The sequence below is a fragment of the Jatropha curcas genome, chromosome 8, assembly GCF_041381405.1.
Source record: "Jatropha curcas cultivar XTBG-Jc1 chromosome 8, XTBG_Jcur_1.0, whole genome shotgun sequence".
Taxonomy (NCBI): domain Eukaryota; kingdom Viridiplantae; phylum Streptophyta; class Magnoliopsida; order Malpighiales; family Euphorbiaceae; genus Jatropha; species Jatropha curcas.
This window is the reverse complement of record NC_143158.1, coordinates 25548349-25574873: the sequence shown is the minus strand read 5'-3', so window position 1 is coordinate 25574873 and position 26525 is coordinate 25548349. Positions and strand designations below refer to the sequence as shown.

Here is a 26525-nt window from a genome sequence, read left to right as displayed (position 1 = left end):
CAATTTTTTCCTATAAAGAAACAAACTTGAATTATGTATAAGATAAAATCGAATTAAAAATGTTTGATTTTGATTGTTTCAATTTGATTTTAAATAGTTTTGATCAAATTTGAATTTATTTTATAGGCTTAATAAAAATCCAATTGAATCAAATGAATCTAAATTTTTTTCATTCAAAACCGATCATTGAAAAATTGAATCAAATCGAATTAAAATAAATTAAATTGATTTGATTTTCGAATTTTAACCAAAGTTCGCTCACCATTTAACCAATAATATCATTTTAACTCTCTTTTTTATTTGCAGAAATTATTTAACTCATTTAACCCCTTATGAATAAAAAAAAAAAAAAAGGTTTAAAGATAAAAATAGTGTACTACATATATCTACAACTCTAATTATGTGAGTCTCACCCATAACTATATTGGTATCATTTCAAGAGGGAAATAATTGAAAATTGAGATAGCTCAACTTCCACACTCACACATCACAATCCATGCATGCTAAGAACCCAAAATAATTAAAAGACTTTGCTTTTATTGGTGATAAATACAAGACCTCTTATATTCTTATGGTTCCCCATTGAAGCATTTACATGTCCCACTCAAATTGACTACTTAGCTTTGCCTTTGCCGTACCACTTCCATGAACTAGAGAATAAAATTCAATGGTTATGGCTTTGGTGAAATCTTCTTAATTTAGTGATAGGATCTTGGACTAGGACTACCTATTTCTAGTAGTGTTTTACCTCGTTTCTTTTCCATTGATTTTGATTCTAAGATTTTAGATTGGATTGGAGCATAGAAATTTTGATTATTGGATAAAAATATTATTATTATTATAACCATTCATTCCAAAATAGATAAATAAATCATAAAGTCAAATGAGAACCTATTCTATGACTCTAACTACAAACCTCTCCAACCAATGGAAAAATGGTTTTTCAATTATTGTTCTTATTATCAAGACAGAGAGGTAGGTTATGTTCAGAAACAGTTTTTTAAGTTGCTATTATTCACAACGCTAAATACTATTTCTTATAGTGTTTAGTAACATAACATTTGAATTAGCTTTTAAAGGTTAAGGTAATGTTTTATAAAAAATTAACCCCTATAACGTTTAGCTTTTAGTATTTTATAAAAAAGATATTGAAACATGTAACAATTACCAAAACAACTAATTTTGCTGAACAGGTCCATAAATCGCTTTTAGCAAATATTTGCTTTATCTATGAAGACGGAACCCTCAACTTTAATTAAAAGATAAGAGTGTCAAACCACTTATCTCAACACTCCTTAGTTTAATTTCCTATATATTTTTATAATATGTTGTCAAAAGAAAAAAAAAAATGAAGCATTCATGGTTAGAATATTTTTTTAATCATCTTACACGAAACAATAGGTATTTTTCCATATTAATCATACACATTTCAAAAAAATTATTGGTTGAATATATAAATTCACCTCTAAATTTTGTTATTTTAATTTTGTGGTACCCTCAACTTATACTTTGACTTATTAAACACTTTAACTTATAAAATTACACCTACTGAACGCTTCAACCTTGCAAAATTATTTTATTATACATTTGAAGTTGCAAAATTAAATCGATTAAATACTTATTACATAATTAAAAATGTGAAAATTATTGTTTCAAAAGTCATGCTAACTACACATCAAAATTAATATTTTGTACTCCCTCCGTCCCATTTTGTTTGCTTGTTATTCCTTTTTTGGATATCTCAAAATGTTTGCAATGTTTTTAAATTTAGACATGTAATAATTCTTTTTCTCATAATAACCTTTATAATTGTTATGAATGATTTTTAGTATTTTAATGAGTTATTAAGGGGAAAGAAAGACAACATAATTTTTATTGACTGGATTTTTAATATGCGTGTTTTGTTAAACTATGCAAATAAAATGGGATGGAGGGAGTATATAAAATAAAAAATTCTAAAAACTATTGCTATTAATATAGAAATGTGTGTAATGTTACCAAAATTTATAAATTTAAGTGTATGATAGATTATTCACAAATTTCAGAGTGTCATAAAATTAAAATTGCAAAGTTGAGAGTTGAATTTATATATTTAGCCGATTCTTTAAACTATATCAAATCTTTGTAGAAAAGGAAAATGTACATCTTTAGTAATTGAATTTTGCCTGTTGAAGCACAAAATGTTTAGTGCTATATGATGTACTGTTGATAGAATATGCCCATGATGGACGGGCAACAATCTATATGCTCTGTCAAAGCACGTTATTGACTGTACACGAGCAACACTCAATTGATAAGATACAGTTGATTTGATTTAATGAACGATCTTTGTATGATAGAAAATTTAATTTTTTTAAAAAAATATTTTTGGAGAAAAATAATTACGAATCTTAAAATAAGAATAGTTTCATACTAAATGATATGAAAATATTTGATGGTAATTTAAAAAAGGAAAAAATTCTTATATTTTACCAAAATACATTACTTTTTTTGTCTCTGCATTTTTTAAAATATATAGATATATCATAATCTTTTATCTCCATTACATTGTTATATTATTCTGTCTTTTTTTATTACATTGTATGTTCACATTAAATACAGACAAGTTAGTTAATTTTAGCAAAATACATGAACAAAATAGTAATTTAGTGATAGAAAAGTAAAAAAAAATAAAATAAAATTGACAGAATGATATAACAATGTAATAAAGATAAAAAATAAGGATAAAGTTACATATTTCTAAAAATAAAAGGGCAATATTATATGTTATAGCAAAATACAAAGGTAAAATCATAATTTTCTATTAAAGACAATATATTTATGTTGTTGACTGATATAGTTTAATTGTTGTCAATAATTTGATAATAGCAGTGTTAGACTGGTTAATGGAGCTTCTCTTCTTAGTAGCCAAGATTCATTTTGGCTGAACAGCATTTTGATATTAGAAATGTGAATTTTTCTTTATTTCAGCTTTTTATATATATATATATATATATATAACCTATGAGGTAACATAAATAATATAAAATAAAAATAAAACTTGCTTATATTCGATATATAAGTTTAATCATGTGTCAGATCAATTAATAAAGATTTTTTTAAAAATTATTATTGTTTTTTTTTTCATGATGAAAAATTAAAAATACTTTGATTTCAACTATAAAAATCACTTTGATTTGATTGGGTATAAAGGGTAGGTGCATACACTTTTGTTGTTTATCTTATAAAACAAGAATTTAATTTCTGGGTTTGAATTCTTCCTCTTTGCCACTAGGATTTTAACCAATATAAATAAAAAAATAAAAAATTTTTAAAAAGCCTAATATATAAAAATATTAGAACTTGGTCAGCTTTTACAATTTTATCCTATTTTGACATTTGTGTTGCTCTTATCTCAATTTTGACTCTTTATAACAATATCACTATCAATTGTAAATAAGGAAAGAATCGGAAATAAAAAATAAGAAAAAGACATTTTCATCCTTTTTTTAAATCGTTAAGTCATCTTATAAAAATTTTAAAAACTTTCATTGGTTACCAATTAATATTGCACAAATTAATATTTAACTCTTAAATAAAATTAATATTGTTACTTTGATCCCAAAGCATAAAAATTAAATTAATAAAATATAAATTTTTTTAGTTACATTTTTTTAAATATTATCTACTTCTGCTGTCTCATTTTGTTTGCTCTTTTGCCTTTTTTGTCTCAAAATATTTACAAGGTCTGTAAATCTATGTATTTAAATAATTATTTTTTTTTATAATAACCTTTGTAATTGTCTATCAAATGAAGGACTTTTATACATCATATAGCGTACTCTAATGTTATTATGAATATATATAATGATAATATTTTTTAAATACTATAATTAACTGTTAATTTCTATATTAAATATTTAAACAGATATATTTTTTTTAAGTTTATACCACAACCTATTGAGCTAAACTTAATTCTCCTTGTATCGCGTTAGACTCATAAGGAGAAAGAGCTCCCAATAGGAATTTAAACAAGTATTTCAACTATTATAATTAATCTATTTATTTTTTTAAAAAAATCCATTTAGATTAATATATAGGTCATATGTAATAAAATTAATTGTTTTAATATCTATTAGTTACCCTACTAGTTGCTGGTTATTTTATTAATATTTCATTAGACGTTAAAGAAAGTAACATTTCATACTTTGTTTCCTCAAACTTTAAATATTAGTGTAAACTTATGCCATTAGATATTATTAATACTAAAGATACTGTTTTGAATTTTGTTAAAACACTAAATGCCACTTAAAAAGCTTGCTAAATAGAGTTATATTATAGATATTTTCATTTGATTTAAATTTTGAAATTAAAATTTTAGGATATTGCACTTAAATTTCCTTTTATTTTCTCATCTTTATTTGTTGAGTTTCTAATTTTTGAAGTGCAGTGTCACGGTATTTTCTAATACACGTATCTCTATATTCGGATTGAGTTGATATTCAAATAAAACTTTTCCAACAGTGATAACTATAATTTTTAAATACCTAATTTTATAAGTAAAATTCACTTGAAAATGCAGTTTACTTCGCACAACTCTTCTATCTTTAAATTAAGCCAAACAAATTCAGTCAGCAGAGCTAAAGATTTAGTCAAGTTAGAGAAATAAGAATCAGATGCTATTTTACAAGTTCGATTGATTGTGTGAACCTATCAACCATCGAAAGGTATAAACTAATAGCCTTCAGTTTTGATTTTATGTATATAATTGTTGGATTCTTTGTCCATCATTTAAAACCAATGAAACAAAGAAAGTTTGGAACTGAAGAATCCCTCTTGCAACGCTTTGCCTGGATTTCTAAAGGCACTACCATCAATCCTACATGAAATGTCCTACATGAAATCACGGTTCTACTGTATAATTTTTCCATTTTGGAATGTAAACAATGACAAATACTCTTGATAAATCCTAGATATAATGTAATGGATTGGAGGGAGAGAAACAACTTCTCCAACCAAATTTCTAACAAAAAGGGTTATCTTACTTCTATATCTCCGAACATAATCAAATTTTCAGTAGTAAGTGCATATACAACATAACAATAGATTCAGATTTCAATTCCCTTACCTAATACTAAAAATAAATAAATAAAAAATAATAATAATCACATAGTTGAAATTTTCCTTACAAAATATACTCCATTCTCATATGTTTAAATTTGATTACTTTATTAAAATTACAATTGTTTAAGCATTTATTTAACTAATAAAGAGTATAAAATAATTAATTTAATTTCAAAATATCAAAATAATAGTATACAACATAAGTACAATGTAATTCAATCTAATAAATTCCGAAATTTTAAAATTAAAATTTGACGAGATTACACTTTCTAGAGGGTAATTTATCTCATAAAGTTCTGAATGTTAAATCAATAACTTATTAAATTTTTTTTCCCACTCATCTTTATTGTTGAACTGTATTTCCACTATGATTATAAATTAAATTCAGTCAGCAGCAGTAACAAGAATCAGATGCTACTTATCAACCATCAAAAGCTTAATTAATTATAGAATATTAGGTCAAATAGCCTTCAGTTTTGTTTATTTAATTACATGTAAAGCTTTCAAAGATTAATGGATCCTTAGGCCATCATTTGAAACAATGAACCAAACCTTCAATTTATGACAGTATCAATTGGCATCTTGGACCTTAGTGCCTTTTGCTTTGCTCCATTCAAAGTTCTACAACCTCTTAAGAATTACGAATGTTATTTTCAATTTTAGACTTTTTTTTTTTTTTTTTTTTATATTGTCTTTTAATTAAGTGGTACAACGGATTAATTTTTATATACTTCATAGTTTTAAATTATTTTTTATTTTGCTGCAAAATCACTCTAAAATTACCTTCAGTAATATAGATAGTCTAATTTTGGTTAGACATATTAGCATCCCAAAAGCTTATTAAGATTAGGATTATGAATGAAAAAATAATAATAATAAAATGAGCTCTATGTTATAACCTTAAGTTGACTTATCTCAAGATTCATTGCTCACCGTTTAGAAGTTAGCATTGGATTTGGTTATTCGGTTAATTTTAATCAATTCGGTTTGATTTTAAAAATATTAAAACTCAACTATTTAGTTTTCTCGACAAGAAATTAAATTAACTGAACTAATCGACATGTAATTTTTTATCACTAACAATACATTTCTAACCCATTTTATGCTTATCAAGTTAGCTTTAGTTGCTTGTAGGAGTGAACAAACAGTCAGTTCAGTTCAAATTAGGTTACAAAAATATAAAATCAAAATTTTTAGGGAATAAAATTGAACTGAATCGAGATGTCATTTGAACTGAACCTGTCGGTTCAGACGGTTTTTATTTAATCAATTGACTTTTAATCCTAACCGACTAATTCATGTATAACTAATTTGAATCAAATAATAATTTTGATTCTGACCAACTAAATTGACAAACCGAATTTCTTTTGATCTTGAACAGGTTGACTGAATCAAATCAACTGGGTTGACTCGATTTAGCAGATGATTTGCACACCCTAGTTGCTTTTGTTAATTGTGTTGTGTTAAAGCAATTAAAGCTCCATTTGTTTTCGTGAAATAACTTGCATGAAAATATTTTTCACAATTTTTCATTGTTTGGAGCGTTCATGAAAGTAAGTCAACGGAAAATGTTTCCCTGGTCAAAGAAAAATTAACTCATTTTTGAGAGAGTAAAACATTTTTCGGACATTGAAAGACCTTATAAATTCATATTTTTTTTAATTTACTAATCATCATAGTCACTACCATCAGTCATCATTTACCACTGGCTACCACCACCGGCCGCTACCACAGGCGGCTTTCATAATTTACATTTGTTTTTTGCATTCTTATCATATTTAACAATAAAATTTTTAAATTATAAAATGTCTATTATTATTAATATTTTTTATGGTCTTATGAGATAAAGACTTTAATATTTTTAACTAATGTTCAATATTACAACCAAATAACGAAAAATAAATCATATTAAAAAATATTTTTCAAAGAAAATTTTTTTTATAGAAAATATTTTTCAGCAAGTTATTTTACGGAAACAAACGAAGTATAACATTTTTTTTTATTTATAAATAAGTTAAAAAGAAAAGGTAGGAGAGTTCTTTCATTGTGAATACAAGTTACTTGTAATTTGTTGAATTCTCTAGAGTGTTTTAGTTAATATTAACAAATTGTCCTTATTTTAATTTTAATTTAAATTTTATGTTAAATATAAAAAAATGATTTGATACAACTTTTTTAATTAAGTTAATAGTATGTCGCAATTAATCATTAAGTTTAAATGATAAATTAATTTTCTTGTTGTTTACAATGTATATATATATATATATTGATTTTTGGAGAAGATTTTAAATAGACTTATTATACTACATCAGCTATACACCCACTTAATGTTGCAAAGCCACATCAAGTATTTGTTTTTTCTCCGTTCCACATCGATGGCTCTTAAACCAAGGCAACTAGGTTTCCTATCTCTAACCAAATGGAAGACTTGAAAGAATTAACATAGAATAAGCTAGAAAAAAACAAATAGCTGACGTGGCTTTATTTCATTGGATCTATAGCTGACGTAGTAGATTGAGTCTACCAAAGAATTTCTCTGGCTTTTGTGAGTTTAAACATTTATCTTTGATAAATCAAAACAAAACAGATCATATATGTACTTAGTTACTAAGACTATGTGTTTATGTGATTCCAACCCTTCTATTGAGAACTTTGAAATACTTGAAAGTCCCAGAGTTCCTATCTAACTTTGGCTCCATCAATTATGGTATGCCTCAGATGTTTTATGAAACTTAAAAAGTTTTTTTCCTATTTTACCAAAATATGAATTTTCTTTTTTTGGTTGGTATTTGAGACGTAAAGTTTTGAAATGTTAGAAGTTTATTACTTTCTTCCTTATTTTCTTTTAGCAGATAAGGGTGGGGTAGTTGGTCAATTTTACTTCTTTAAAAATTAAATTAACTTTACAAAATTTCATTGCTATAGAAATTACACTAATGTAATTTCAACATTCAAAAAACGGAATGTAATTTGATTTTATTGGATGATGGGCTTTTAAGTTTTGGCAAAAAAGAATAAAATTTTCCAAAATTTTCATAGTTTTATAAAGGAATATATCTCATCCCTAATTTTCATAATAAATAAATAAATAAAAATTTAAATTGACCTTGAATTTGGGACAACAACATCTAAACATTTAAAAATAATTATATATACTAAGCATAACTTAATAATAAATCAACGTGTGACTTGATAATATCTATATTTGAATTTTCCTTCCTAATAATACTTTGAAGAAAAGGAAAATAAAACAATAAAATAACTATGATTGTATCTCACACACCAAGGTATAATCTAGTAATAAATGCATATATAATCCGACAATAGATGATTTTCACAAAAGATCTGGTAGCTTCATCAAATTTTACTTTAACTTATTAAATACTTCGACTTATACAAAGTATACTTATTAAACACTTTAATTTATAAAATGATGTTATTGAATACTTCTAATTATAAAATTAAATTGATCAAACACTTATTAGATGATTGAAAATAGTAAAAAGTAATTATTATAAAAATTATACCACTAATATATCAGTGTAAAATGTTGAAAACTTTATTGTCGTTGCAACTTGCTAGTATGAAAAAATGTATAATATTACTATACTTTATAACTTGTGGGATATAAAATTTGAAATGCCATAAAATATTTTTTTGAAAAATAAAGGATGAAATTATGTATTTTTACTATATAGAAAGGAGAAATAGGTACTAAGTTTTCATTAGTGTAGGTTTCAAAATGACCAAAATATCCTTTAAAAACTTCACAATTAACCTTTCTTTTTTTTGTCTTTATTGGCTGAAAAACTATTGCATAAAAAAGAAAAAAATGTCTTGGGTTGGGCTTTTGTTAGTGACTTGGGCCTTTCTAATTGTCTCAGCTGCAACCAGCCACTCTAATCTTCAAAGTTTTCATTTTAATTTATTTTAGAAAGAATGTTGAATTTTTCCCAGAGAGTTCAAAAATAAGCTTTTTTTTTTTTTTAATCAATTTTCTAGAAAACTTATGGATTGAGTATTATATTATCCACTTATTCTCCACGAAACAATATATATTTCCTGCCTCACCATCTGCCTCGCTACGACTGAGTCAGATAAATCTAATTTTTAAAAGAATCTGAATTTTATTTTTCAAATTTTTATTATTGCACCCAATTGGCTGCGAATGGGCTGAAGAAAATTTGTTGCAAGTGAAATAAAAAAAAAAAATGTTTGCATAACCGGTGCTTGTTATTATGCCCAAATGGATTTTCAAAGATTGCTTTTTGCATAACTTGTACTATTTTCCCTATCAATTTGAAGAAGAAGATTGCTTTAATGAAAATGGGAGCTTAACCAATTCTATTTGTGCTGTTCAGAGGTAATTTATTATCAATTTCTTTGGTTATTTAGTGTTTTTGTTAATTTTTTTTAATTTTCAAACTTATTTTCTTTCTTGGTTTTATCAGTTGCATTTTGTGACTATAATGCACAAAGTATTAACGCACATGTCATGCATTTGCAGCAAAGAGTCTTCATCCTAAGCATGCAACTTTACCGTAGTAACAAAACTAAAAACGGCATTTTAGTCTTTCAATCGTACTTAACGGTGAGGAGTCTTCGTTTTTGACGGAGGGATGATTTCGCAAATAGAAGATAAATGTAGTGAATTTGATAAAATTAAAGGGACTAAATAGTAATTTACCCTTGAATTTTTACGAATTCATATGTTTCTTTAGATTCGGAGGCGAATGCCGCCTTCTACACTGGCCTCTGACACTCAAGCAAGTTCTGCTGCTTCAGTTTTAGTTTATCAATGGAGGATTCTAAGGTAACCCATTTGTTTCAGCTATGCTTTATTCTATTCTTTACTTAATTCCATTTCTTGAACTAAATCTCTTTGTTTGCTATCTTCAATTTTTAGTTTTATGTAGAAAATTCATTGTTTTTGCTGCTTGTTGACTGTCCAAACACATACTATTATAACTATTTTTCTTTTTGGCCTTCTGCCTAGGGTTAATTGGTCTTTAGCATCTTTTGGTTTATATTTGTTCTTTAAGGGACATTTATTGTTAGCTTAGCTTCATAGGAGAAGGTCTGCTGGTGTTGTTTTTTTTTTTTAGTACATAAAATTCATAGTTTTAGGGTTTGCATTTGCAGTGTATGCAGTACGTTTTTACTTTTTACAACTGATATAAAATGTAAACTGAAAATCTCATTACTGATGGTGGGTTGTTTGTTTATTGCAGTTCTGTTCATCAAATAAGATAAAAGAAACTGATGATGGATGTACCATAGTTGTTCAACTCTCTCAAAATGATCCTTTTTTTGATAAAAAGAAGGTGAGAAGTAGAAGGAAGATGATATGTTTCTTTTCCTTCTCATTTAGGGTGAATGCTCAAAAAAATCCAATACAGTGTTTTATCAATTATGGTTGCTGCTTTTAAAATTATCAACGAGCCATCTAGTAAGTGATTTTTTAATGATAAGTAAGATTTTTAGTTACATTAAATTATTAGCAAAACTTAAACTTGATTTGTAAGTCTAAGAAAATAAGGAAAAATGAATATCAAATTAAAATTACAAGGTTTAGAGGAAATTTTTTTTTTTTTAAGAAGTGAATCAATTTGAAGTTTTATCATAGATAACCTTAAAATAATACAACAATCCATATAAACATACCAGGTAATTAAGTGCTCTTGGATTACAGATAGAAAGTAATGGGTGACTACAGTTGTTACTATCGTTCATGTGCATGCTTCGTTTTGATAATTTTGAAAGAAGTGGCCACAACTGGAAACATGTAAATGGATATGAAATTTTTTTTTTGCCACTAGTTCTTTTGCTTGCCCGACAAGTTCTGTTGGAATTAATTTATGTTTTTCCAGAAATATTAATTGTAATACTATTTTTTTTTTCTGAGCGAGAGAGAAAAATTAAAACTACATGTAGATACGAAAGCTTATTTGATGAAATTATATAATTTACATTGAGAATGAGCTTAAGATATAAAAAAATATAATTATCAAGAAGAACAAAGAAAAAGAAGAAGAATCAAGAATGAGGTATGCTAATGTATATACAAAATGGTTTTGAGCTAGATTTAAGGACAGATTTTTCTGAATTTCTGTTTTAAATGGTTTGTTTTGTGCATTAACATTTTAATTTGTGTGTTTGTAACCAAATGAAAAATCAATTCATTTCATTTTCAAATGAATTTTATTAGAATCCATTTGTATAAACTCTACAAAGAATGCAAATGGATTCTACTAATAGATATAAATTCAAATGTAAATGATTTTTTTTTTTTTTATTGTTCAATACATCATATGGTAGGATTTTTAGAATTTCAATGATTTTTAGCTGTGTGTCTGAGAGGGATTAACGAGGATGGGAAGTACACCATTTGTAAATTCCATCAGATTTGATGGATTTTTTTTATTTGTTTTAATTTATGCATAGTGAATTCTTCTGAATTAGAAGTATGGGGTTTTAAATGGATTCCTTATTAATTTCAAATATAGTGATGGTTGAATTGTGGATAAATTCCCTGAAAATTTTTATGTTCTAAATAGGATAAGTATAAAATTATTTATGGTTTTTATAAAAAGTTTATGGAATTCATTATGTATTTCTTTTATAATCTCCATTGATGTTGACTCTATTTTCGATTCAGAATGCAATTTTAGATCCCATTGCATATCAGAGAAGACCTATTTGACTGAGTTTTTAATTTTCTACCTTTCTTCTGATTATGTTTCTTGTTGTTTGACAGAGTTTACTTTCCAATAAGGGTTTTGATGTCAGAGAACAGATAAAGATCCAGAGTTCTCCATGTCCTGATTCAATTGCTACCACCTTGGAAAGAATGCTTGAGATAGCAAGAATAACACACTTAGACGAGGTAAACTGCAATTCTTCTATATAATCTACATGTTCTTCATTTTAGAGACATAATTGAACACTATTTTAGTGGATCTTATTCACTGATAATAATTTATATCAATTCATTGTTGCACCTATATTCTATGGTGTAGCAGCAATGATTTACCTTTAGCTCCTCTGAATCTGGCAGTTCTGGAGTCTTCTGTTTGTTTTTGCATAGCATTCCTCAATCTTAGTGTGTAATGAATAAATAATGCTGGCTCACTGAGTTGCAGGTAGAACTTTATTTTGGTCAATCTGATGAATGTTCATCATTGGAATACTATAGCCCAAGGAATGAGGTGGAAGCTCTCAATTCAATCATAGCACTTGTTAACAGCTCACCCTCTGGTAAAACACACACCGAAATGAATGTCTTGCAAGCCTTTCGAGATGCAATTCTTGATAGGATCAATGAACTCACAGACAAGAACAGAGAGGAGACTAAAATAGATAAAAGCTACAGTTGTGACAAGGAGAAAAGTCTAGTAGAATGGGGTGAAAGCAATGGCGTTAAATCAAGATTGGATATTGTCCGTAAGTCTTTAGTATTAGGGTAAATACTCTATAGATTGCACTAAACAATATATGGATTTTTTTCCCTTGTTGTCTGCCATCATTTGGTTACACAGTCTGAACTGCTACATGCAAATAACAAATAGCGAGAAAAAAATGATAATTTATGTTTGGAACAAGAAAAGAAATCTGCTTGTTAATATATTTTCTCATGCATCATTTCTTCATATAGATGTTGAAGGAGCTGGTAGAGGAGCCATTGCAACAAAAAATCTGAATGTTGGGGATGTCGCTTTGGAGGTCCCTATATCCATTGTAATTTCTGAAGAGATTGTTCGTCCATCTGAAATGGTGCGTTTCATTATTTATAAGCATATATAAATACACCCAGCCTTTTTTGGTTTTGGTTACATTCTCTTAACAACCTCTTTGGAAAATTTCTGGAAAAAATAGAAAGAGAAAGTAAAATAAACCTTCACATATCTGAAGAAATTGTGTGATTTGAGTAATTTCCTGTACCCAAGTTTTAAGTCATAGTTGTCAAAAGCATAGGCACACCCATTTCCATTATCATGCATACTGAATGGTCTGAAGTTAGGATTCAATCCTAGGTTGTGGGCCTGGGTCCTTACAATTGAACCTTTTAGGTGTGCCACAGGGGCCGAAGGATTTCTGTTAAAGTTACGTCCATTGGAATGGTTGTGTTTTCATTTTTCCTTGCAATATCAATATCAAGATGATTAGTACAATTACATAGAACCAACTCTTAAAAGGCATATATGAGAATGTGATCTGGTGCTCCAATCACGAATTAAACTTGTTTCTCTTGCAGCTTATCAAAGCAACTGAATCGAAAGATCACAACCATTGTATTTCTATTCTAGGTTTAGGCTACTCTTTGAGAAATTATAGATGAGGAAGTACCTTAAGTGAGGAAGATAAAGAGGAAGACGGCATTAAGGTCCTTAACTCTAATGAGGCGGAAAGAACATGATGAAATGAGGATTGCTTGTTTTTCTACAAATGGCTTTGAGTAGAATCGGAGATTCGCTCGTCTTGTGATCTTTTGAGCATGCAGGCTTTGTGGTGGTTTGTGTTTACTGTTTTCTTTTTGTTTCCATGTGTACATGGTTTTTGTTGAAACTAATTGAAGGATCAGTGTAACCTTAGGGTAGATTTTTCTAATTATACAACTGTGTGTATTGATTTGCATTCTAATATGGACATGACCTGCATTGAACTAGTCTCCATAGCAAACATCTTTGTAGTATTGCTGATTTTGTAATGAACTTCTTGATATTTAATGTGCATTTATCACTACTTAGAATTTGCGAACATTATATTAGTATCTTATGCACATTCAAAATTTCAAATAAATGCATGCTTCATATCGCTCAAGTGCCTTAGTCTACTTTTAACCTTTGACAACTGTGCAGTCAATTCCTGTCCAGGAAAAAACTACATGGAGATAACAAAAAGAACATATAGACATACATTGCATAACAAAGGCAGCTAAAATTGATATTGTAATATGATGGGCAAGTTTGTAGGCTGAGTCCTGACCTTTTTAGCCCACATATATTAACTTGTATTATGACAACAGAGCCTTCATGTCTCATGCACAGCATAATGGTTTTGCAAACTTCAAAAGATATTTTCTGCTTCACATTCTAAGATATGTTTTATTTCGACTCTGCATATATGTTGGTACTGTGTAGTAATGTTGGGTCTCAAGGCAGATCTGATTCATGTCAGCTTGCTCCACTTTGTTCATGATATCCCAGAATATGAACCTGATGGTTTGATACAAGAAGGTTTATTCCTTGGTTTGCTTGCAGTATCATATATTGGAGCAGATTGATGGGATTTCCTCTGAGACTATATTGTTGCTATGGAGCATGAAGGAAAGGCATAATTGTAATTCAAAATTCAAGGTTTACTTTGATACTCTGCCAAAAGAATTTAATACAGGTGTGTGGTATTCTGTTAATCTTGGTCAATGATATTGTGTATATTTGCTTGCAAGTGGGAACCGAATTCAAGTTCATACTTTCAGGACTAGTTATCCTTTCAATGAAAAATGTTGAGACGTGTATATATATATATATATATATATATAGATGACTGGCAGATATTACTTGTGCATCTACAATTTGGACTTTGCCAGAGCTGCAAACATTTCAGTTCTCTTGTTAGAATTCAATAAAATCCGTCCAACTTTATTTCTCACACTTCACTAGTTACTGAATATCAAACAACTGGGATCTAACAGAACTATTAACCCCATATATGTGCACATAAGTAGAAATGCATGATGAAAACTGTCAGTTTTTTTTTTGGAAACACTTCACTAAAGGTCAAAGTAAATTTGAAATTATCTTGCTGTAACACCATATAAGTAGCAATTCATGATAGAAATTGACAAGGATACCCTAGTTTTAGATGAAATCAAATTTGAAACTTCATCTTTTGTGAATGGGCTGAATATATAAATTCACCCCTGAACTTTATTACTTTAACCTTGTGACACCCTCAATTTTTATTTAACCATTAAATACTTCAGCTTATAAAATTACACCTATTAAACACTTCAAGTTGCATTATTATTTTATTGAATACTTCAACTTGAAAAATTAGATCAATGAAATGCCTATTAAATGATCGAAAAATGTGAAAACTATAGTTCCAAAAGTTATGCTAACTAGATCAAATCAATATTTTGCATATAAAAATAAAAAAGCCTAACACTATTGCTATTAGTATGGATAGGTGTGCAATGTTACCAAAATTTGCAAATTCAAATGCATGATAGATCATTCATAAAGTTTATGGTGCCACAAGGTTAAAGTTGCAAAATTCAGGGGTGAATTGATGTATTTGCCTTTGTGAATGAGATGAAATTGAGCTGAATGTTTGGTGACCATAGACCATGGTGAAATTATATTTTTGAATCATTTGTATACAATTATAGTTTATCAATTTTTTTTGTGTCTACTTAGGGGTGTCAAGATGAATCATGATACAGGAATACGATTTGTTTAATAAGGAAATTAAATGGGTTAGGGTTGAGTCTAAATGAATTCGTGTCATAAACAGGTGACCTGTATATGACGCAAGTTTAAACTCATCTAACCCATTTAATTAAGGGTAAAATGGTTATTTCATATAATATATATATCAAGCGGGTTATACAGGTTGTACGTGTCATACTTGTCGGTTTTTTGACCCGTATATAACCTATTTAATTAAACTGGTTGCATTTATTTACCCATTTAATTAAACGAGTTATGCGCGTCATGTTCATGTTTAAATATTTGGCACGATTATTAAATGGGTCATGTTCGTGTTGACCCTAATCGTGTCGGGTGTTAGACGGGTTCGTGTCAAACCAGACACGCCAACCCATTTTGACACCCTTACTTATGCATGTTGTTTTATCTGTAATGTTCTAAATTTATGGGTCCATTGACTGTTTCAATGGTAAAGAATTTTGAACTTGCAAGCAACCAAAGGTTGTAGTACTCCTAGAGCAATCTCTTAATGCAAATTTTCTATGGGATATAAAACGTCTTCAATTCCTTCATTTGGTGCCTTTTCTGAGGACTTTAATTGGATGTTAATGTTGATTTTGCCTGTTTGATTGGCTTTGATCTTTTTTTTTCCCCATTTTTTCTGAACTAATATCATCAGGGCTGAGCTTTGGAGTTGCTGCAATCATGGCTTTGGATGGGAGCTTGCTCTTAGAGGAGATAATGCAAGCAAAAGAGGTTCCTAACTTCCTGTACCATGTTATGCTGTTTATATCTATATTTAATCTCGCAGTTATTTTTTGCTTCATATGAGGAATGCTGGAGTTGTAGGAAAAGCATATTAATTTTGTCAGATAAATTGTGCATTTATTCTTTAATGACTGTGAGAAAAGACTGTTAGTTGTTAAGCTTGTGCATTAAATGTCACAAGCCAATGCTGTTGCCCAGGAATGTAACTTCCAGGAAATAACCTTTTTCTAAAAGAGTTCAGGTGTTTTTAGAGTTCAAAGAATCTCTTCTCACTGAAATATTAAACTTATGTATTATATGAACAAGATGTGTATATAACATAGTCAGTGTAGGTCTTGTATTAAGTTGTCCTCCATATTAAGTGGAGTCCAAGCTGGCTGCTTTCTGTCCTTGATTATTAATAATAACTAAAGATGGTGAAGATGTTATGTGTTTTGTTTTTCTTATGAATGGATATGGACAACAATATGTTCCTCAACTCTTTGGTTTCTTTCAGAGGTCTGAAATTTTTGGAAATAGAATTTCATAGAGTATAACTTCCTCGCTATCATATGTGTACATTATTTCAAGTTTCAGGGAAAGAAAAGTAGTTTCTTAATCTGGCATGTTTGTTTCTTTAAAATTTCACAGCATTTGCGTGTTCAATACGATGAGTTGGTTCCTGCACTATGCAATAGTTATCCTGATGAATTTCCACCAGAGCTCTATACATGGGAGCAGTTTTTATGGGCTTGTGAACTGTGGTACTCCAATAGTATGAAAATCATGTTTCCTGATGGAAAGTTGAGGACATGTTTGATTCCCATTGCAGGCTTTCTTAACCATTCGGTACGCCATTCTTCCTCTGTCTTTGCCATTTTGTGTCGCATTTCATGTACAGATGTTTTGGCTCCCAATGGTAATGACATTTATTATTGAATATTTTGAAACTGTGGTTATTTCAAATGGGCCAGAATGACTCAACCATTAGCAAGTTTGAAAATTTTCCCACATATACCTAGACTGGCTTAACCATTTCTGCTCTCTAGTTGTTGATTCCCTTGCTTTTGAAGTCGAAACTTCACAGTTTATATTTTATGGAATAGACTTTCATAATTGTTAATCCTCTATTCCTGCCCAAAATCTGACACTTCAGATGCTTACGCTTATTTGTACACATTTTTGCGTTGTTGGATCTCCTATGCTTACATATAAAAAACGTATCAGTTTGTTTTATTCAAGACATATTCTTATCAAACTTTGATCTGCAGCTCCATCCACATATCGTTCATTATGGCAAAGTAGATTCTATAACAAGTACATTAAAATTCCCATTGTCAAGGCCTTGCCGTGTTGGAGAACAATGCTGTCTTAGTTATGGGAGCTTCTCTAGTTCGCATCTAATTACATTCTATGGTTTCTTACCACCAGGAGACAATCCATATGATATAATTCCATTAGGTAATTTTCTTTACTCTATTACCTGGGAGGCTGGGGTTTTCAGAAGGGAGATCTAAATAGTATGGGGACACACTATGTATGTATTCTCATTCAGGTGTTATTGCGTCTTTGAATGAATTTAGTTAGCACTTGCACACTCGAATATGCTATGTTTTTATGTGCATGAATATTATGTAAATCCTTGTTTTTATGCAGATATTGATGCTGGTGAGACTGATTTTATTGAGGATAGCTCCCTATCCATCTGGACTACTCATATGGTCCGGGGTACTTGGCTCTCAAAAAACCACAATATATTCCACTATGGCTTGCCATGTCCGTTGCTAGATTTTCTTCGGAGGGCTCGGATACCTAAGTCATATGCTAAAACCATTGTAATTTTCTTTCCTTCATGTTTTATATATGTATATATTTTGTCTTACTGCATCAACTTTCTTAGCAATTAACATAAATTTTGAGCAAATTCGGTTGTTGACCCGTGAGTTTTATGATTATTTGTTTTGACAGTTTTTCCCTGCCTGTAAAGTATGCTTTTCTCAGCAATTTCTTGAACTGATTTGTCAATGAAATTATTCATTTCATATTGATGATTCTTTTTTTTTCTCAAGGAAATTTCATATTGATGATTCTTATGTTGTTTTCTCTTTATAATCTTCAAGACACCATCAAACTTGGAAATTGAAATAGAAATTCTGGAAGACCTGCAGTCTACTTTCACTAACATGATGGAAAATCTCGTCGAGACAGAGCTTGTTGTCAAGTAAAACTTTCCTAGCAAAAGTATAGCTTTGAAAATGCCCTAATTGAATGAAACAATTTCTGATATTTGTGGTTATCATTGCAGAGAATCTGCTAGTTGGGATGTTAAGCTGGCATTGGAATTTAAAGATCTGCAAAGAAGGATCATATCCTCAATTTTAACTTCATGCAAGGCTGGCCTGAAGTTGGTGCAAAATGAATTGTCAAAGTTCGCGGCTAAGGAGTGAACATTGAGCAGCGCAAGCATTAGCTGGATGAACTGGTTCAAAACAACATTATAGGCATATGCATACGAGCAAATGGACTGTCCAACCTAAACCTGGATAAAATATGGTATGTAGAGCAGACTTCCATATAAATATAAATTTTACATCAAGCTTATGCTGAAAAAAAAAAAAAATCAAAGATTTGTCAGCGCACAGTCGCAACGTTTTGCTTGTCACTTAGTATGATGTAAATTGGCATGAAGCATATGAGAATCTGACTGTTGTGATCTATTCTTAAAGCTATACTTTTGTGTTGCTTCATATCTTTTGCCTTGTTAACATTTGATAATAGAATAGACAAATGAGTGGCCTTAGGAAAAGGTATGTGCATTACTGCTTTTAGAAGTGTGGCCATTAAGCTCCTACCTAATTTTTATATCAGAAAGGAATTCTATTTTGGAGATGAGATATATATGCCATAATCTGACTTTTCAAACAATTTGCTTTTTACTAAAGCATCATTTATCATTTTCTTTATGCTGTGGATTCTGCAGTTTGACTCAGCCAACGCCATACACACACACACCAAAAAAAAAAAAAAAAAAAAAAAAAAAAAAAAAGAAAAAGAAAAGAGCATAGAAGTGGAGGAGATGCCCTAATTTAACTTAAACCTAAGTTTAAAGACCTTTAATTAATGTTTTCTTCAGTGTTAGTCTGCTGTTCAACAATGGTTCAGAGTTCAAATAATAATACAAAAAAACCGTGGAATTTTTTGAGTGATAAAATTTAAATAATTTGTGGATTTGTCAGATTCTTTTGTTTGGTTGAAAAAAAATAGATTATTGTCCATGGAATTGATAAATTTTATCATAGTTCCAGTTCCACAATTTTGGAAGAAATAAGATTGAGAATTCTCAATTCCATATTTCTTTTATTAAAAATGAAATTTAAATTATTTAATTTTATTTTATAAGTAATATTTAAACTCGTAATATTTTTTTTAATATCAAAAGACAGAATGTGATATTTCACGAATTTCACACTCTGGAGTTTACATTTCATTAATTTCATATTCCGTCTATGGTTTCAAAACGGGTTAAAAGGTTGTGTTTGTATAAGTTGACCTAAAATGGTAACATAAATACAATCCATGACACCTAAACAAGGGTGTTTTTAACCCTGCACTCGGAAATCTACACTTGGAAAGAAAGGATAAAGTTGGAAACTTTTTATTTTTGTAGTTGTCAATCTCATTATATTCTGATTAGCATGTTAATTACTATGTTATAAACTTAATCAAATATTATTATTTGAAGGTAAGCAATACGTAAGGCTTTTAGCACTAGAATTTCATTAGGTTTGCAAACACTGAAACAATTATCATTAGATATTGCTATCTCCACTCCTTAATGGACAAAAATTTTGTCTATGCTCTGCTGCCTCTATTTATTATTTTTTAATAATAGTGGTAGTTGAAATTGGTGAGTGAGGTTATGAGTCGGTTGATGTTACATATTTCCTGCCTAAAATATTCATTTCTTACCTTACATCAATTATTAAATTATTATTGATTATTAAATTATTTTGCTAGATCAATTTCCTCTTCATTTGTCTACCACGTGAAAATTATTTGTTTTTCTGATTGATCCAAAATTAGGATTAATCCCAATTTCTTATTCAAGAGGATCGAGACTGTCAATTTCAAGAACTGATTATTAACTCTAACTCTAGTTTTATTTGTTGTAATCAAAATCTAAAAGTTTTACTTGCCATTATTAATTTATAATTACCAACACAACAATTTTACTAAATAGATTTTTTTTTTTTTTAAAGTTTCTTTTTCTTAGATTGAGAGAATGTTTGGTTTAACTTATAAATTAAATATACTTTTAAATATTTTTTTTTGAAAAAATATGATTCACATAGATTAGATATAAAATTTTATTATTAATAGCTAATATAGTTTGTTGATCTTTTAACAAATCAAAAGAATATAAAATTAAAATTAAAAAAAAATATAATATTAAATTTTTCTACTCGGATATGATAGTAACAATTAATCCGTTAATTGATTTGGGTGACAAAATAATAACTGATCTTCTACATCTAGATTGCTTTCCCAAGAATTTGCAAATCGCTACTGTTTGTCAATAGCATTAATAGAAGAAAATACTGCATCACCAAGTTCCATTGATCAAAGATCTACACCTGCAAATTAAGATTTAAAATTTTTAATCAAATAAAATCAAATATCATATTTTTATTTAGTGATAAACCCTTACAAAGTATCAAACCCTCACAAAGCAACAATAATAAAAACAACAGTTCTGAGTTTATTAAAGTACATAAAATATTAAAAGTTAAATAAAAAATATAAGGTGAAGCAAAAAAATATTAAAAGTTAAAGAAAAAATATAAGGTGAAGCAAACGAAAGAATATAATATCAACAGTAGCTCGAATTAAAATTACGATTAGAAAAAGAGAAAAATACTTCTACCTATTTAAAAATTACTATTTGACTAAATAAAATACTATATTGTCCTAATCATTTTAAATTACTAATACTATTTCTCATTTTAATAAACAGTTAGACTTATCTTCAAAAACAAAAAAAAAAAAAAGACTTTTAGTTAATTAATCCATATATCATTTTTGATAATTGTGACAGATTAAGTTACTTATGAGTACTACTATTTGCAATTTGTGGCCACAACACCACTTCGTACTAATTCTTAAATTGACTTATAATAACTTAAAAGGGATATATTTAAAATTAAAAGCTAAAAGTGAATAGTTTAAACAAATGTTATGAACAACTACTTTTTTTTTTTTTCTAAGTAATTGGAGAAATCAAGAATCCAATTTTTTATGATAATGAAATTTTGTTTATTTTTTAATTATGATTCATTAACTTTAATCTAATTAATCTTAAAAATAACTATGTCAGATATTTTGTAAAATAGATAAGATATTTTACTCATTCTCTTTAAATATTCAAATGTCATAATGATGCTAGCTTTAATTTTCTTACTGCCAAGTACATAATTTAATTCTTGAAATTTTTTTTTTTTAAATTGTGGTCTCCTAAATTTCACTTTTTAATTAATTCTTGAAATTTTTTTTTTTAAATTGTGGTCTCCTAAATTTCACTTTTTAACCTCATGGCCTTTTTGAGTTTTATTTTTTTAATAATTTCATACTGATTGAAAAGTGAATTAGTTTCAGAGACCACAAGTATAGAAAAATTATAAGTTTAAAGAGCACAAGGTTAAAAATTAAAGTTTGAGACTACAAATTTATATTCAAAGTTCAGCAGCTGCAATTTTTTTTTATAAAAGTTTGAGTTAAATTAAGTATTTGGCCATTTCCCCTGTTGTTTATGACTAAATTTAGGTTGCATGCACATACAGATAGAATACTTGACAATATAAATGTATGATTCGATAATTTTTGAAAAAAATAGGACATGAAAAGTTTAAGACAAGTGATAGTTAAAAATATAATTTATAAAAAAAATTTCAAATAAGTAAATAGTCATACAAAAGTTATAAGGATACAAGTCATACATGACCTATTCCAACCCAATTCAAATCCAAGCAATCCAATCCAATCTAGCCTAGCTGAGTTTAAAAATATAATAGATTGGATTATTCAAATCATTTTTATGATTCACGGATGGGATCATTTTTATGGTCATTTCTATGGTTCATGGATTGGATGTTAGAAGCAAGTAACATCTCATTGATTTGTTTCTCTATCTCATTTATACGTGATTAACCATATAAGGCCTAACATTTATAGGTTTTGCATTCAAGATGAGAGGAATTGAATGTTCATGACCTCTAAAGGGTGGAAGGAAATGGGATTCTTAAAAGATATCTTGGTATTGATTAAGTACTTTGTGTATGGTAGGACGTATTATGGAAGTAGAAGGGTGACATATGGTTGTTTGGACTTCAACAGAGAACATATGACCAATGGAATGACATTTCTTTCGAAAGAATCTTTAGAGAGACTTACAATAGATAAAGTGTAAAAAAGCTAACTCAACAATCTCATAGAGCACTAGTGGTTTAGCATCTAATTGAAGGGTGAGTGAAGGTGAAATAAAATTAAATAGAATGGGCTTAATACTGTTTAACCAATTTACACCTAAGATAATGTGGTATTCAACAATTGTAGGACTCTAAGGCTGTACCGAAAATATGTATTTTGGATTTCCACTCCCAAATCTTGACACTTTGTTTTGCTATGTTTGACCATTAGCTACCTTGATATTAAGGGGGAAGGTTTTTACTACCTTAAGTTAGGGATTGACTGAGCTTATAATCTATGAAACTATGGGTACTACCATTGTCTATTAAGATGATGACAGTTTGACTTTGAGTTTTCCCCTAATCCTAAGAGTATTAGAGGACACAACCCTCTAAAGCACTAAACGATGGTATTATCTTCCTCTAACTCCTCTATCTTCTCCTCTCCTTCCACTAATTGACTATCGACTCAATATCAGTACTTTCTAAGTTCAACAAATGTTTAAGCTTAGTTATACATCTAGAGAAGTATTTTCCCCACATTTAAAAATAAGGTTTGGATTTATAAGTGGGTTCAAAAGTTTTTGAGAGGGTTTCAGATTATTTTTGGGGGATGTTAGGTGACTTGTGAACTGAGGATGGAGTGTTTGATTTAGGGGGAAAATGTTTATCAAAAAGTTTATGAGACTTTAATATGACCTCAATAGAATGTTCTTGCAATTTTTCTTACTCATAAGCTTGCATGAGAGTAATGGGATGAAGTAATTTCACCATGGGTCTGAGGTGTTCATTAAGTCCACTCACAAAGCTAGATATGAAATATTGCTCAGTGAGTCCATGGTTACGTTTTTGCATGAGGGATTTGAGGCAGTCAAATCTCTTTTGGTAAATAGAGACAATCTTATCTTTTTTTTATTGAATTCCTTTATGATATCCATTAGCGTAAGTTCACCAAATCTAGTATAGAGGACCTTGATAAACTAATTCCAAGTGGTATTAGAGTTATGAATGATCCACCCTTGAAACCAAACATCAGACACATCACCAAAAAATAAATTAGCCAACTCTATCATATTGGGTTCTTGAATCCCATAGATTAGAAAATATTTGTTGTGACATCCTACCGAGTTGAGTCTTTGCATTGAGTCGAGTCTTGCATTGAGTTGAGTCGAGTTGAACCAAACCTGGTTGGGGTAGAATGGGATTATTAGTGGACTTACTTGATTGAGAGAAAAAGAGCAAAGTGTAAGGATTAGGATTTAATGGCATTAAAAGAACAAGCTTGAGTATCAAGTTGTAGCTTTTACCCACTTGAGGTACCATGTAGTAAGTTTCCATCATTTATCTTGATTTTGTGATGACTTACCCGTAATCATCATTTTACTTTCCCTTGTTTATCTTTATCGCCATCTTCTTCATCTCCTTCATTTCCTTTCTTTCTCCATCCCATTAGGCAACCTCAATTCTCTCCAAGTAAGTAGAATTACTTGCAGCTTTATGTTATTCAGTCTCCACTTGAGTTATATTGTAGATAAGTTGTAAGAATTTTGATGTGTATAGGAGAAGGGAGTTCGAAGAGTGTAGAGAAGAGAAGCTAGAACAGAGCTCAAGCTTTTTGGAGTAAAGGTTTGATATCTCTTGATTCTTATTATTGTCTTTGCATGAGAATTTGTGTGGTGTGTTGCTATTGAGACAATATATTGTTTCATGTTGGAGAATGGTAGTGGTGAGAAAACAGGGGAGGTATTGAGTTTATGTTGAAAACAGGGGAGGACTTCATCTTGATTTTGACCCCAGTTAATGATGGAATTAGGAAGTGTCATAGAAGAGTTATTTGTTCCTCTATGTGTTAGCTTTGCATGGGTTTTTGAATCACCCAAATTGGATTTGTATATTGAGAGATATGACCAAAAGAGTGCAGACTGCGCAGGCTGGAAACGCGTCGCGACCTGGCACTGCGTAGGCTGGAAGCACGTCGCGCGCTCGCGACTTTGCACTGCGCGCGCGCGACTTCCACTTCAAACTCACTGACTCTCATTTTGCTCTTCTCGCGCTCGCGACCTTGCAAGACGCGATCGCGAAGTTGGCCCTTGGCCTGGAAGCGCTCGCGACTTGCACTGCGCGCTCGCGTAGTTGGCATGAAAACTCTCTGACTCTCAATTGGCATATTACACGATCGCGACTCTCAAGTGCGCGCTCGCGTAGTTGGCATGAAAACTCACTGTCTCTCATTTGGCACACTACGCGCTCGCGACTTTCAAGTACGCGATCGCGACTTGTGCCTGATAACACACTGTCTCTTATTTTCTGCATCTCGCGCTCGCGACTTCCACAGGCGCGCTCGCGACTTGGTTTTTCCTGCATTTTTGGACTTTCTTTTTCTATGTAATTGGGTTCTTTGCTCAACTTGTATGCATCCAATCATTTCAAAACAAAAAGACAACATTAGAACATGTATCAAAACAACATCCAAGCATGCAAATGATGTGAAATCACATGAACATTATAATTTATGAAGTGATGAACTATTACTATGATGTTGTGTTATACATTTGACATACCAACATTATGCTCCATTGAGGTTAGGTAGAAACCATGTCGATAAGGCCATGTCGCGACATAGGATAGCAGATCTGCGCCTCATACAGTTTGTTACTCCGGCTACAGGCCGTTGAGTGGATATGATTATATGGGCCATAGCAGCCAAGTATACAGTATTCATCTAGTTTATACAGTTTTTCTTATCACCTCGGTTTCGCTATAACCTTATGGAGCCATACAGATATCTGGATATAATATTGCACATATCATACAGATAAATGAAAGATATCATGATATGTGTGCTTATATGTGCCTTGTGTGCCTACATAATTCCTTATATACAAGTATGTGCTTTATTGTTTCTTTCCTTGTTGAGATATCCACTGAGCTTTATTTGCTCAGCGAGTTACCTGTTTAACTCGCAGGTTTTGAGACTGGTCCGTAGAGGGTCCGTTTACAACTGCTGCCGTTCATCTGTAGAAGACCCGGTCTTCAGGGTAGAAACTCATTTTGTTATTCTTTTATGGCATGTACAGGGCACACAGTTGGGCCCAATCCATTTTGTAACTAGTATCATGTCTTGTAAATATTCAGTACATTATTACTATAAGCAATCTCAGCATGATATTAGATTCATTATACATTATGATTTCAGCATGTCAGTTCATTCAGTCAACCAGTTTGTAGCGTCTCGGCTCGGTTTATTCGGGTTTACGGGTGGACCGGGAAGGGATGTTACATTTGTGGCATTTCCTAATCCACCTAGGGGGATTGGAGCCATCAAACACATAGAGGTTCATCTTAAGGTTTAAAGTGCTATCCCATGGATTTCTTTGGGTTAAGAGAATAGTATTCGATGCATTGGTCCTAAGAGATCACATTGTTGATATTTGAATAACGTTATCCTTAATTTTCATAATATTAGAGCCATGATTAGGGAAATGAGGACCAAACAAATTAGGATTTTAGAAATTTGACCCAAGTCCTAAATTAGGTTTACAACCTCCAGAAGTAGGGTTAGAATTAAAATCAGTTCCTTGATTAGGGTTTGACCCTGATGCAAATCCAAAATTAGGGTTTTGGTTAGTAGGTGAACACCCAGGCCAACATTTGGTGAAAATGGGTGGGTAGGGTTAGAAGTTTTCTCCTTTTCCTAATTTCGAGGTGTGCCCAAGATATCTCAGTCCCATTTAGTGACTTTAGGCATTTCCATATCAATCAAAGAGGGATTTGAGACTTA

General features: G+C 30.0%; 1 protein-coding gene across 3 annotated transcripts; it reads left to right on the top strand.

Annotated features, from left to right (window-relative positions):
- The first annotated feature begins 9209 nt into the window (after window positions 1-9209).
- Window positions 9210-19030, top strand: LOC105635593 (SET domain-containing protein). 3 transcript variants are annotated; one of them, XM_037641423.2, is made up of 14 exons: window positions 9211-9466; window positions 9611-9916; window positions 10335-10427; window positions 11861-11989; window positions 12246-12360; window positions 12436-12546; window positions 12758-12876; window positions 14364-14496; window positions 16216-16292; window positions 16935-17132; window positions 17555-17744; window positions 17940-18118; window positions 18404-18504; window positions 18589-19030. In XM_037641423.2, the coding sequence occupies exons 2-14, from the start codon at window positions 9902-9904 to the stop codon at window positions 18728-18730; spliced, it is 1602 nt and encodes a 533-aa protein (XP_037497351.1). In that variant the 5' UTR covers window positions 9211-9466; window positions 9611-9901; the 3' UTR covers window positions 18731-19030. The 3 variants fall into 3 exon arrangements, with proteins under 3 accessions (XP_089581346.1, XP_037497351.1, XP_020535568.1); XM_089725220.1 differs by having other exon boundaries at window positions 9210-9466; window positions 12246-12546; window positions 18404-18499; XM_020679909.3 differs by having other exon boundaries at window positions 9213-9466; window positions 12246-12546.
- The last annotated feature ends 7495 nt before the right edge of the window (window positions 19031-26525 follow it).